The 12110-nt window shown below is 40.0% G+C and overlaps 1 protein-coding gene across 2 annotated transcripts in view; it reads left to right on the top strand.

Moving 5' to 3' along the window:
* FAM120A (family with sequence similarity 120A) overlaps positions 1-12110 on the top strand; it is a 141332-nt gene that overhangs the window by 88052 nt on the left and 41170 nt on the right. For both annotated transcript variants that reach the window (XM_037128695.2, XM_037128694.2), the window contains exons 8-10: positions 3868-3955; positions 5793-6020; positions 9712-9886. In XM_037128695.2, coding sequence (XP_036984590.1) covers positions 3868-3955; positions 5793-6020; positions 9712-9886 — 491 coding nt within the window. The remainder of the gene's footprint in view (positions 1-3867; positions 3956-5792; positions 6021-9711; positions 9887-12110) is intronic.

Below are 12110 nucleotides of genomic sequence, written 5' to 3'. Positions count from 1 at the left end.
TGCTTGTTTGTTTTATTCTTTAGCTTCCTGTCAAAGGTGAGATCATATGGTATTTGTCCTTCAATGCCTGGCCTATTTCACTCAGCATAATGCTTTCCAGTTCCATCCATGTTGTTGCAAAAGGTAGTAGCTCCTTCTTTCTCTCTGCTGCATAGAATTCCATTGTGTATATGTACCACAGTTTTTTGATCCATTCGTTTACTGATGGGCACCTAGGTTGCTTCCAACTCTTGGCTATTGTAAATTGTGCTGCTATGAACATTGTGGTGCATAGGTTCTTTGAAATTGATGTTTTAGGATTCTTGGGGTATAATCCTAGCAGTGGAATTGCTGGGTCAAAAGGCAGGTCGATTTTTATTTTTTTGAGAAAATTCCATACTGTTTTCCATAATGGTTGTACCAGTCTGCAATCCCACCAACAGTGAACTAAGGTCCCCTTTTCCCCACACCCTCTCCAACATTTGTTGTTTGTTGCTTTGTCTATTATAGCCATCCTGACTGGTGTAAAGTGGTATCTCATTGTGGTTTTAATTTGCATCTCTCTGATAGCTAACGATATTGAGCATCTCTTCATGTGTCTCTGGATATTCTGTATGTCCTCTTTAGAGAAGTGTCTGTTCAAGTCCTTTTCCCATTTTTTAATTGGGTTCGATGTCTTCCTAGAGTGGAGTTGTGTAAGTTCTTTGTATATTTTGGAAATTAAACCTTTGTCTGAGGTATCATTGGCAAATATGTTTTCCCATACAGTTGGTTGTCTTTTTAATTTAATACTGTTTTCTTTAGCCATGCAGAAGCTTTTTATTTTGATGAGATCCCATTTGTTTATTCTTTCCTTTATATTCCTTGCTCTAGGGCACATATCCGTAAAAATGTTGCTGCGTGGAATATCTGAGATTTTCTTGCCAATGTTCTCCTCTAGGACTTTAATGGTGTCATGGCTTATATTTAAGTCTTTTATCCACCTTGAATTTATTTTGGTGTATGGTGTAAGTTGGTGCTCAAGTTTCATTTTTTTGCACGTAGCTGTCCAGTTCTCCCAACACCATTTGCTGAAGAGGCTATCTTTACTCCATTTTATGTTATTGCCCCCTTTGTCAAATATTAATTGACTGTAGAGAGTTGGGTTGATTTCTGGGCTCTCTGTTCTGTTCCATTGGTCTATGTGCCTGTTTTTATGCCAGTACCAGGCTGTTTTGATTACAGTGGCTTTGTAATAGTTTGATATCAGGTATTGTGATTCCCTCCTACTTTGTTTTTCTTTCTCAAAAGAGCAGCTGCTATTCGGGCTCATTTATGATTCCATATAAATTTTTGAAGTGTTTGTTCTATGTCTGTGAAATACGCCATTGGTACTTTAATAGGTATTGCATTGAATCTGTATATTGCTTTGGGTAGTATGGACATTTTGATGATGTTAATTCTTCCAATCCATGAACACGGTATATGTTTCCATTTGTTTGTGTCCTCGCTGATTTCTTTCTTCAGTGCTGTGTAGTTTTCTGCATACAGGTCTTTTACCTCTTTGGTTAGGTTTATTCCCAGATATTTTATTTTTCTTTTTGCTATATCGAATGGGATTTTTTCCTTGATTTCTGCTTCTGCTGATTCATTGTTTGTATACAAAAATGCCTTTGATTTCTGGATATTGACTTTGTATCCTGCTGTTTTGCCAAATTCATTAATTAGTTTGAGCAGTTTTTGGGTAGAGTCTATAGGATTTTCCATGTACACTATCATGTCATCTGCAAACAGTGACAGTTTTGTTTCCTCCTTTCCTATTTGGATGCCTTTTATTTCCTTTTCCTGCCTGATTGCTGTGGCCAAAACTTCTAATACTATATTGAATAGAAGTGGTGAAAGTGGACATCCTTGTCTTGTTCCTGATCTTAGTGGAAAAGCTTTTAGTTTTTGCCCATTGAGTATGATATTGGCTGTAGGTCTCTCATAAATGGCCTTTATTATATTGAGGAATGTTCCCTCTATTCCCATTTTGCTGAGTGTTTTTATCATAAATGGGTGTTGTACCTTATCGAAAGCTTTTTCTGCGTCTATTGATATGATCATGTGGTTTTTGTCTTTGCTTTTGTTTATGTGATGAATTACATTTACTGTTTTGCGAATGTTGAACCATCCTTGCATCCCTGGGATGAATCCCACTTGGTCATGGTGTATAATCTTTTGGATATATTGTTGGATGCGATTTGCCAATATTTTGTTGAGGATTTTAGCGTCTATGTTCATCAGCAATATTGGCCTGAAGTTTTCTTTCTTTGTTGTATCTCTATCTGGTTTTGGAATTAGGATGTTGCTGGCTTCATAAAAGGAGTTTGGGAGTTTTCCATCCTTTTGGATTTTTTGGAATAGTCTGTGAAGAATGGGGGTTAGCTCTTCCTTAAATGCTTTGTAGAGAATTCTCCTGTGAATCCATCTGGTCCGGGGCTTTTGTGTGATGGGAGTTTTTTGATTACTGCTTCAATTTCTTTTGCTGTTATTGGTCTATTCAGGTGTTCTACTTCTTTTTCATTGAGTTTTGGGAGATTATATTTTTCTAGAAATGTGTCTATTTCCCCTAGGTTCTCAAATTTCTTGGCATACAGTTCTTCATAGTAATTTCTTACAATCCTCTCTATTTCTGTGGTATCAGTTGTAATCTCTCCTCTTTCATTTCTGATTGTGTTTATTTGTGTCCGTTCCCTTCTTTTCTTGATGAGCCTACTTAAAGGCTTGTCTATTTTGTTTATTTTTTCAAAGAACCAACTCCTGGATTCATTGATCTTTAGAATTGTACTTTTAGTCTCTATGTCATTTAGTTCTGCTCTGATCTTAGTTATTTCCTTCCTTCTACTTGCTTTGGGCTGTTTTTGTTGTTGTTCCTCGAGTTCTTGCAGGCATAGAGTAAGGTCATTTGTTTGAAATGTTTCTGTTTTTTTTTAGGTAGGCCTGTATTGCTATAAACTTCCCTCTCAGGACTGCCTTGGCTGTATCCCATAAGTTTTGGGTTGTTGTGAGATCATTTTCATTTGTTTCCAGAAACTTTTTGATTTCTTCCCTAATTTCATTCTTGACCCATTCATTGTTCAATAGCATACCATTCAGTCTCCATGATTTTGAGTGTTTTGGGTATTTTCCTTTGGGGTTGGTTTCCAGTTTCAGTCCCTTATGGTCAGAGAAAATGCTTGGTATGATTTCAATATTCTTGAATTTGTTGAGGCTTGTTTTGTGCCCTATCATGTGGTCTCAAATAAAGTTATTTTCTAATAAGATTTCGTTAACTCCCTGTTCTCTGAGCTCACAAACCCATGCTCTCTCCTGGAGCCTTCCCACGAGCAGGCTGTAACTCCCTGTGTTGCCACTTGGAACAGAATATACCTTACATTTATTTATAAATTATGAGTAACGTGATTCAGACAATATTTAATATTCCATTGCCTGATAATTGTCCATTAAATGGGGTTTTTGGTGGGGTTTTTGTTTTTGTTTTTGTTTTTTTTTGAAATCCTGTTTCTCCAAGACAACTGAGTTCCTTAAAGGAAAGGAAAGACCACATTTGTGTCTTCTATACCTCGTGCTGCTAGCTTATCCTAGACCATCACTAAGCTGAGCGGTCAGCATGGGCTAGGCAGCTCATGTTTTCTCTTCTACAGTGAGTAGTTATCACCTATCCATTGGAAGTAGGCAGAAAGTGCTCCTGTGTAGGGTTCTCTGTGGAGATGGTTTGTTGGGGGCAGCAAGATAAGTAAAGCACAAAGGTATCCTTGAGTCTATAGCACAGGCCCTTCTTATCATCGTGTGTGTGTGTGTGTGTGTGTGTGTGTGTGTGTGTGTGAAGTGGTTGACGCAAACAGTAATTGTGTGTTTTATGTTCAGCCATATCAGTGGGAACAAAGTTGCCTGGGAGAAGACAGGAAGCCATTCAGAGCCTCAAGCGCGGGGAGACCCAGGAGACCAAACAAAGGTAGGAGGTCTATACCTTTTATTCTCTCAAGTCCTGACTGTTTCCCCATGAGGTGTTAGGGATTGCTTGAAAGTAAAACGCTCTCTCTCTTTTTAAGCATGTCGTGAATAATACAGACATGGGTGGGGAGTGGGGGAATCGCAGTCGTGGGGAGTCAGGGCAAGGAGGGATCCCAGGGGCGGGCGGGGGCCTTGTGGAAATCCAGCCCTGTCTGCTGGCTGTGTGGTCTCGACACGCACTTGGAGCCTTCCAGAGCCTTATGTCTTGTAGAGTCTATGTAGGATGTGAAATAAAAACTAAATAAACCACATTACATTTCTGCTTTTACCTATTAATAGCGATTTATAGAAATTTTTTTTAACTGAAAAGCCACATGTATCCCTACAGTTGGTCACTGGGTCTCTGGCTGGAAGAAGCTCATATTATACAAGGTGACAAAATATCAGAAATCCATTTAAACTCCGAAATGCTGTCACTGTTGAACAATTATCCTATAAGTAACCTTTACGGATACCTACTGTTTTGCAAGTACCTTCCAGTGGTTTATGTATACATGCAAAATAGAGGGGATATAGAAAATACTGGTGAATTATCCATGAGTTACTCTTCTTAAGACTAATCTTGGCACCTGGTGATTCGAGGAGTAAATTAAGCACTTAAGTACATACCATTGTAAAGAATACATTTTTTTAAAAATATTTTATTTATTTATTTTTATAGAGAGGGAATGGGAAGGAGAAAGAGTGGGAGAGAAACATCAGTGTGTGGTTGCCTCTCATATGCCCCCGACTGGGGACCTGGCCTGCAACCCAGGCATGTGCCCTGACTGGGAATTGAACCAGTGACCCTTTGCTTTACAGGCCCGTGCTTAATCCACTGAGCCACACCAGCCAGGGCAAGAATACATTTTTTTTCATAGCAGAAAAATATATATGTAGAGTGGCACAAAATCAAACAGTAAGCAGTATTATTTCCAACATTTATTGTGAGAAAGGTAAAAATAGTTTATTATGCAAATAATAATTGCTTTTGGTAAAAAATCAAACTTTGTTAGAAAGTTCATAAAGAAAAAAACTAAGGGTCCCCTCTGCCTTTCTTTCCCTTGGTCCTACTGCCTTGACGTTCCCTACTCTTGTTCCTATTTATGTACATACATTTCTTATTTTGGCACTTGACTGTTATAGAATGGATATTTTTTACCTAATGATATACCAAGCACAGATTTCTGTCATTATATATAGATATGACTCATCATTTTTAATGAAATTAGCTTGCTTTAATTTTTCATGAACACTTTCATGTGTGTAATTAATTTGGGGCTTTATAATGACCAAAGAGAATGCGAGTTTGGGCTTTTGTTTATCCTTTAGATACCAGCTGTGATGGTAAAGAACAGACCTGAGTCATGCTGAGTTTGAGTCCTAGTTCTACAAGTTATTGGCCGTATACCATGGACAAGTGACGTGTCCTCCCTGAGCATTAGTTTCCTCATCTGTAGAGAGGACCATGCCTGCTTGGTGTTAGGCAGGGTCTCCAAGGAAAGTGTAAACACAGGTATTGACTACCAGGGGTTAGCAAGCACAGAAAGCCACTGTCAACCCACAGGGGCCCCCAAGGGAGGAGCCACGGATGGGGACACAACAGTAGGATCTGCAAGTCCTCCAGGCTCCCACTCCCCATCTGCTCATCACTCTCTCTGTCCAAGCATGGGTGGGTCAGTGCTCCCTTGGACTCAGTGGTAAAGGTGTTCATCGTGTCTTTCTGGATGGAACTGTGTCATGCGTGAACTGACAGCATGACATGAACCCATTTTCCCCTCTTACTCATTGCTCTGTAGGCAGAAGGTTCGTCCACTGCCTCTTCAGGCAGCCAGCTTGCTGAAGGAAAGGGAAGCCAGATCGGCACTGTCCAGCCAATTCCGTGCCTCCTGTCCATGCCTACGAGGAACCACATGGACATCACCACCCCACCTCTGCCTCCTGTCGCGCCTGAGGTGCTGAGAGTAGCTGAGCACCGTCACAAGAAGGGGCTGATGTACCCGTACATCTTCCATGTCCTGACGAAGGTATGTGCAGTGGTCACTCCTGGGGTATGGCTCCTTGTTAGGAACTGTTCTGTCTTCTAAATTATTTGAAACAAAGTTTATTTTCCCCTTTCTAAACTTTGAGAAAAATGATGAAAATTTATACTTGTAAATACAATAAAAGAACTTGGGAAAAGTTTCATTTTCCCCTTCAATGTAGTATAAAATATGTTTTAAACTTCTAATTAATGACAGCACATTATTTTCTGATTTGTAATTTTATTCTATTTTTATTTTATTTTTAATTTTTTTTAAAAGATGGGATGTCAGCTTTATTTTTTTTTTTAAGTTTATGTATTTACTTTTAGAGAGAGGAGAAGGGAAGGAGAAAGAGGGAGAGAAATATCAATGTGTGGTTGCCTCTTGCAAGTTCTCTACTGGGGACCTGGCCTGCAACCCAGGCATGTGCCAATTGGGAATTGAACCAACGATTCTTTGGTTTGCAGTCCACTGAGCTCCGCCAGCCAAGGCTATTCTCTTTATTTTTAACTCAAAGTTTCCTACACCTCATTTGTGCCATAATGTCAAGTTTAATTCCAGTGTCACATAATGGTTATCCATCCCAGAAATACCTCCTTGTGGGTAGCTTAGAGCACTTTGTGTGCTTTGTGCTTTGTGCTTTGTTCCTCTGCCTCATTGAGTACAATTTTTAAAAAAAAATTTAAAGATTTTTTTTTTAATTTATCTTTAGAGGAGAAGGGAAGGAGAGAGGAAGAGAAACATCAATGTATGGTTGTGTCTCATGCATCCCCTGCTGGGAACTGGCCTGCAACCCAGGCATGTACCTTGACTGGCAATCGAACCCTGGTTGTTTGGTTCAAAGGCCCATGCTCTGTCTCCTGAGCTATACCAGGCAGGGCTGATTGAGTACAATCTTTGTAGCACTTACAGCAAAAAGTGGAATACACAAGTTGTAACGTGTAGTCAGAAGTCAGAAAATGCAATTTACCTTTTTATACAGAGTAATAATTTCACATTACCAGTCTTACCAAATATATGCCTAATAGTTATATAGTGTGGCATGAGTTGGTTTTGCATCTTGGTGTCTTGAATGGATCTGTATGTATTTAAATTTCTTCAGTAATTTGTAGTCTTTTATCACAGACTCAGTCTTTAACAAGTTACCTTGATGATCAGATTTCTCATGCAGAATTGGTTTATTGCTGTGTGTATTTTTAATATGTTTTCATCAGCATCTGTACCACCATATATAATCAGACTTTTTTCTTTCTGTTTTCTGCAATCCACCTGTGGTTTGTAGAAGGGAGGCAATGAATGCAAAAGTTACTCCTGTTCCATAGCACTCCCACCCCAGCTGGACTTCAACTGCTGATTTGAGCATTACTTACTTTTACAAATTAAAAGATATGAAGAATATTTAGACCGGGGCTATTTTCTCAGCTCCTTTATTTTTAAATTGTAATCTCCTCCAGATTTCATCTGTTATTTAATATGGATATGCATGTATGGTATCACTTTTGAAATTATGATTGTAAGGTAAACATTTTATTTTTCAGGTTCAACATAAATTGTAAGGGTAAGTGAAAAGTTACTGTTGCTGAAAAAGGATTTTGCTAAGATTAAAAGGACAAGGTTTTGAGAAGATTGTGCCTTTTTCCCATGGGGTGTTTGGGATGCAAAGTCCCTAGGTCCCAGTTATTTCTTCCCTGCCTCACTGGTGGGTATGACTGGGGCAGTCTGATCAGTATGAGTGTGCAAACTGCTTGTCTTCTTCATTACTCACTGATTTCAAAGGCAAATTTTGATAAAATGACTGTGGTTAAGAAAAGTAAACTTGACTGTCTTCAGATTTTAAAATGTCATCTAAAATTTTTCAGTGTATTAAGGAAAAGATTAGACTTGTAAGACCTGCTGCTTCCTGTGAGCTAAGCACTTCTGGTATCACATTGTCCATACTGAGACTTTTGCACTGGGCTGAAGCTTCATAGGAATGTAGAGTTATCAAATCTTCATTGTATTAAGGCAGTAAATACTCCCTAGATGAGAGTGTTAACCATAGAGAGCTACTACATTATGAAGGTATCAAGGAGAGGGGAAAGACTAATTTTGAAATTAAGTTTGTGTTAAACAGCAAATGTTATGAAATTATTATTAAAAAGGACATATTATTAAAAACACCTTATATATATGAGGTCTGTCCAGAAGGTATCCAGCCATGAACTATGAAAAATAGAGACGTTATTTGAAGAAGATACAAGAAACATTGTACAGAGGACAATGACACCTCAGTTCCCTTCAAAGTAGGCACCTTGGGACCTCACACAGTTCTCCCAATCACCATCAGCTGCCCTGTAGTATTTTCTTGAATTTCACCCACAGTCTGAAATCTCTTCCCTTTCAAAGGTGGCTTTAGTTTTGGGAAAAGTCAGAAGTCACAGGGTGCCAAATCTAGGCTGTAGGGGGCTGAGTCACGTGGGTAATTTGATGTTTCACCAAAAAAACTCTGCAGGAGACTTGAGTCATGTGCGGGCACATTGTCTTGATGAAGCTGCCAGTCATCCATCAGTTGCCCATAGCTGCAGCCTTCTGACATACAAATAGTTTCCACGGAGAAATGTTCAAGCTTAATGCAAAATTAGATATAGATTCGTTTCTGTACTTGCTCAGTCATTTTGAATGCAATGACCACACAGTACACATGCTCACTCAACAGTGTCTGCCATCCCCACTGACTAGTACAAATGAAGTCATTGTTCACTTGTGCACATTCCATTCTCCTTGGCTGACAGGATACATGAATATTGCACAAACTGTTCCTATATTAACAATGGCTGGACTTATTCTGGACAGACCTTGTATTAATAAATTTCATAGACATTGAAGGTCATAAATATATTTTTGTGTTATAAATATATGTAAATAAAATTTCTTGCAAAATCTCTTGAGATGTACCTTGATGCCACAAAATACCCAATACAGACCAGAAGTTTTGTAGTTGGTCGGTCGCTATATGCAGTTGTCCTGGAGGCATGGTCCTGTACTATAAGGAAGCCCCTGCCATGCTACCTCGGATGATGAACAGAATAGCACTCCCTTCATTGTTTGCCAGCTGCCATGCCCTCTCATTTAGTGAGATACGTCTTTTGAGTACTGCTGTGTTAGGGTAGAGGCTTGATACATACCAAAAACTTGACAGTTAACACATGAGAAAGTACTCTTGGCTAGATTATCTTGTATGTGGTAATTTTTAATGGAAGAGCTTGATAAAGAAGAAAATGACCGTTTTATATTGAGTACTAGTCTCATGGATTTCATATAGATCATTAAAATTATGAATTTCACTACATATGACCATCTTGACTCATAAATAAAATTTTCAAGTTCTTAGCATTTTCTGTTTTATTTGTTACCTGATGTTATCTGTATGGGTTATTTCAAAGACTTTGGGATTATCTATGTGGTTTTCTTTTGTTCTTGGTTTCAGATTGAATAAAACCTTATAAATTTTATTTTGACTCTGAGCATATGTTTTGACTACAGCATACTAAGTGAACTCTCCCTAAACATCTTGATGTAGGCAAGTTGTTAAGTAGTTGATTTGGGATAGAATTGCAATGTCATTAACTGGAGATAATACAGTATATTTCTTTGAATTTATTGTAAATTCAACATGAAAAATGTGCAATATTATTCTGCTTTCTTCCATGCAAAGGGTGAAATCAAAATTGCTGTTTCTATTGAAGATGAAGCCAGCAAAGACCTGCCTCCCGCCGCCCTGCTCTATAGGCCAGTTCGTCAATATGTTTACGGAGTCCTGTTTAGCTTGGCAGAAAGCAGAAAGAAAACTGAGAGACTTGCTTTTAGAAAGAACAGACTTCCACCAGAATGTATGTACTGTAAAATCCATTGTTTGTTTTCCTCGGTTCCTCATAATCTCATGTGCATTTTCTAAAGCCTTAGAAGGACTGTGACTGAGATCACCCTGAGTGCCCCGACGTAAAGAAGGTGGGCTTCATCCGGGCTCTTAGGGAAGGAGGACAGCAATGGGCATCCCCCCACCCCGATAATGGTGATTATTTTAGTAAAATGATAAAAACTGCAGGTTTATGCTTTAAACTGATCTGCAAACGGTCCTGATGATCACTGTCCTCCTGTGGTTAGCATGTCCCAGGCAGTGTCTACTCTCCAGAAGTCAGTGTTCCTGGGAGGTTCCACCAGCTGTCCGCTCACCACCTGTGTGTGGCTAGTGTGTTGCTGCGCATAGCTTCATGCCAAATGGGCATGTGTGTGTAATGGTTTCCCTCAGAGATCCCAGCCATTTGTGTCTGGGGGTGGAGGGGGAAGTGGAAAGACAAAAAGTAATGTTTCACATGTTGGCAAACACTGGGGTCAAAGCAGGTTTTGTCTTCTAGTAAGCCATTGTAATATTTTGGGGAAACCGTGCCTTTCTATTTTAGGTAGGTTTATCTACTGATGTAGGGAAAACAGAAGTCACTGTATATTTAGTAGGACATACAGAAAAGTTTCCCAAAACCTAGTCTGAAATAAGAATATTATGAACCGTGGAAGTTGCAGCTTAATATCTCATCCTCTTAACTAAAGATATATAGGGAAAGGTCACCTGCATGCAGTAAGTCAGTGTAGGCTTGGGAGGCAGGTGGAGGTCACCACCTCAGGGACAAATGTACGAGTGGGACTTACCTTTGGAATTATAAATCACAGAGATTCTAGCGATCTCTCTTAAAAACTCAGTTTTGTAGGTTCTTAAGTTTTCTGTTTTTGATGCTATATAACACAATTATGATTTTACAAGCCCTTAAAATGAAGCATCTGTCTGTCACTATCTTTGCTTGAGGACAGCTGTACTGAGAGTGGAGCTGAGCTGTTTGAGTGCCTATAGCTGCAGACGGTGGTGCCACCCCCGAAGGGCCTCCATAGCTCATGCCTCCGTCTAGACCAGGGCCAGAGATTCAGTGTAAACACTGAGTTTTGCTAGCGGGCACTCATTTTAGAGGCCCAGTGTGTTCCTGAAGTACATGCTCTCACTTTTTTCTCTCATGGTATGATTCATTTTCTCAAAAAAGATGGACCTTTCTGACTTAGCAGAAGGTTGGTCATTTTTTTGGTGTTGTATATGCACCCCACCCCCCCAACCCACCTTGGCTCCATAGCTCTAACCGCCCTTTGGTTCTCTGCTGCCCTGAGTGGCTGAGCCATGTGGCTCGCTTGGTTCTCTCCTGGAGGCCATGGTTCAGTGCAGCCCCCTTCCTGCCATACCATCATTTTGGCTTTCATAGTGAAAGGCTATTCCTTTTTTTTTTTTAATGTGTTCCAGAACATAGTTCTTTATGCAGCAGACTCCTCAGGAGTTTTCAGTGACCACAACCTGGGATCCCTTGGATGAATCCCAGGACAACTCTCCTTAGCAGTGTTCACAGCAGTCTGAAGTTTTAAAATGCTGTGGTATGCACAGCTAGCCACATGGAACATATTCATTTCCTTCTCATCAGTTATTTTGTATGTGGTGGTACAGGTGTGTTACTGGCCTGGGAGAAGCTATCCTGTTAGCATACATTAGGGGAAGCGTAGGGCAGGGCTGAGTATTCATTGAATGGACTGCCATCCTCTGAGCATAAGCAGGAGAGAAGCAGAACGTGGTGAAGGGCTGAATGCAGACCACACAACAGGCCCAGCACTGTCTCACAGAAAAGTGCCAGGTCGGCTTGCTGGTGGCAGGCCAGCTCTAGCTGGAGATGGAGAAGGGAGAAGGATGGTATGGTTGGGATGACTGAGACGGGCTCTGTGAAGCTCTGGATCAGGTGGGGGAGGCACAGGAGAATACAAAGAAAAGGGAAAGGAAGGCACAGGGGTATTCTCTGTTGGACCTGACAGAGGTGAGTGAAAGAGGTCTTAGTCTCAGAGACTACTCAGCAGGTGTCACTCTTACCTTTCCTTCCTGCTTCCATGTCTCATCACACTCCTCTGACTTGTTTTTAAGCTCAGGATATGAAGTTGTTATTGCTTTGTTACTTTTGGCCAGTGGGAAGTATTGAGTGAGAAAGTAAAGATTTATCAGGCAGATTAGAAATCTGGAAGAGGGTTAGGTAGGAA

This window comes from Artibeus jamaicensis, unplaced genomic scaffold, assembly GCF_021234435.1.
Source record: "Artibeus jamaicensis isolate MK-2021 breed Jamaican fruit bat unplaced genomic scaffold, CSHL_Jam_final scaffold_1964, whole genome shotgun sequence".
NCBI classification, from domain to species: Eukaryota; Metazoa; Chordata; class Mammalia; order Chiroptera; family Phyllostomidae; genus Artibeus; species Artibeus jamaicensis.
This window is presented reverse-complemented; position numbering and strand designations above follow the sequence as displayed.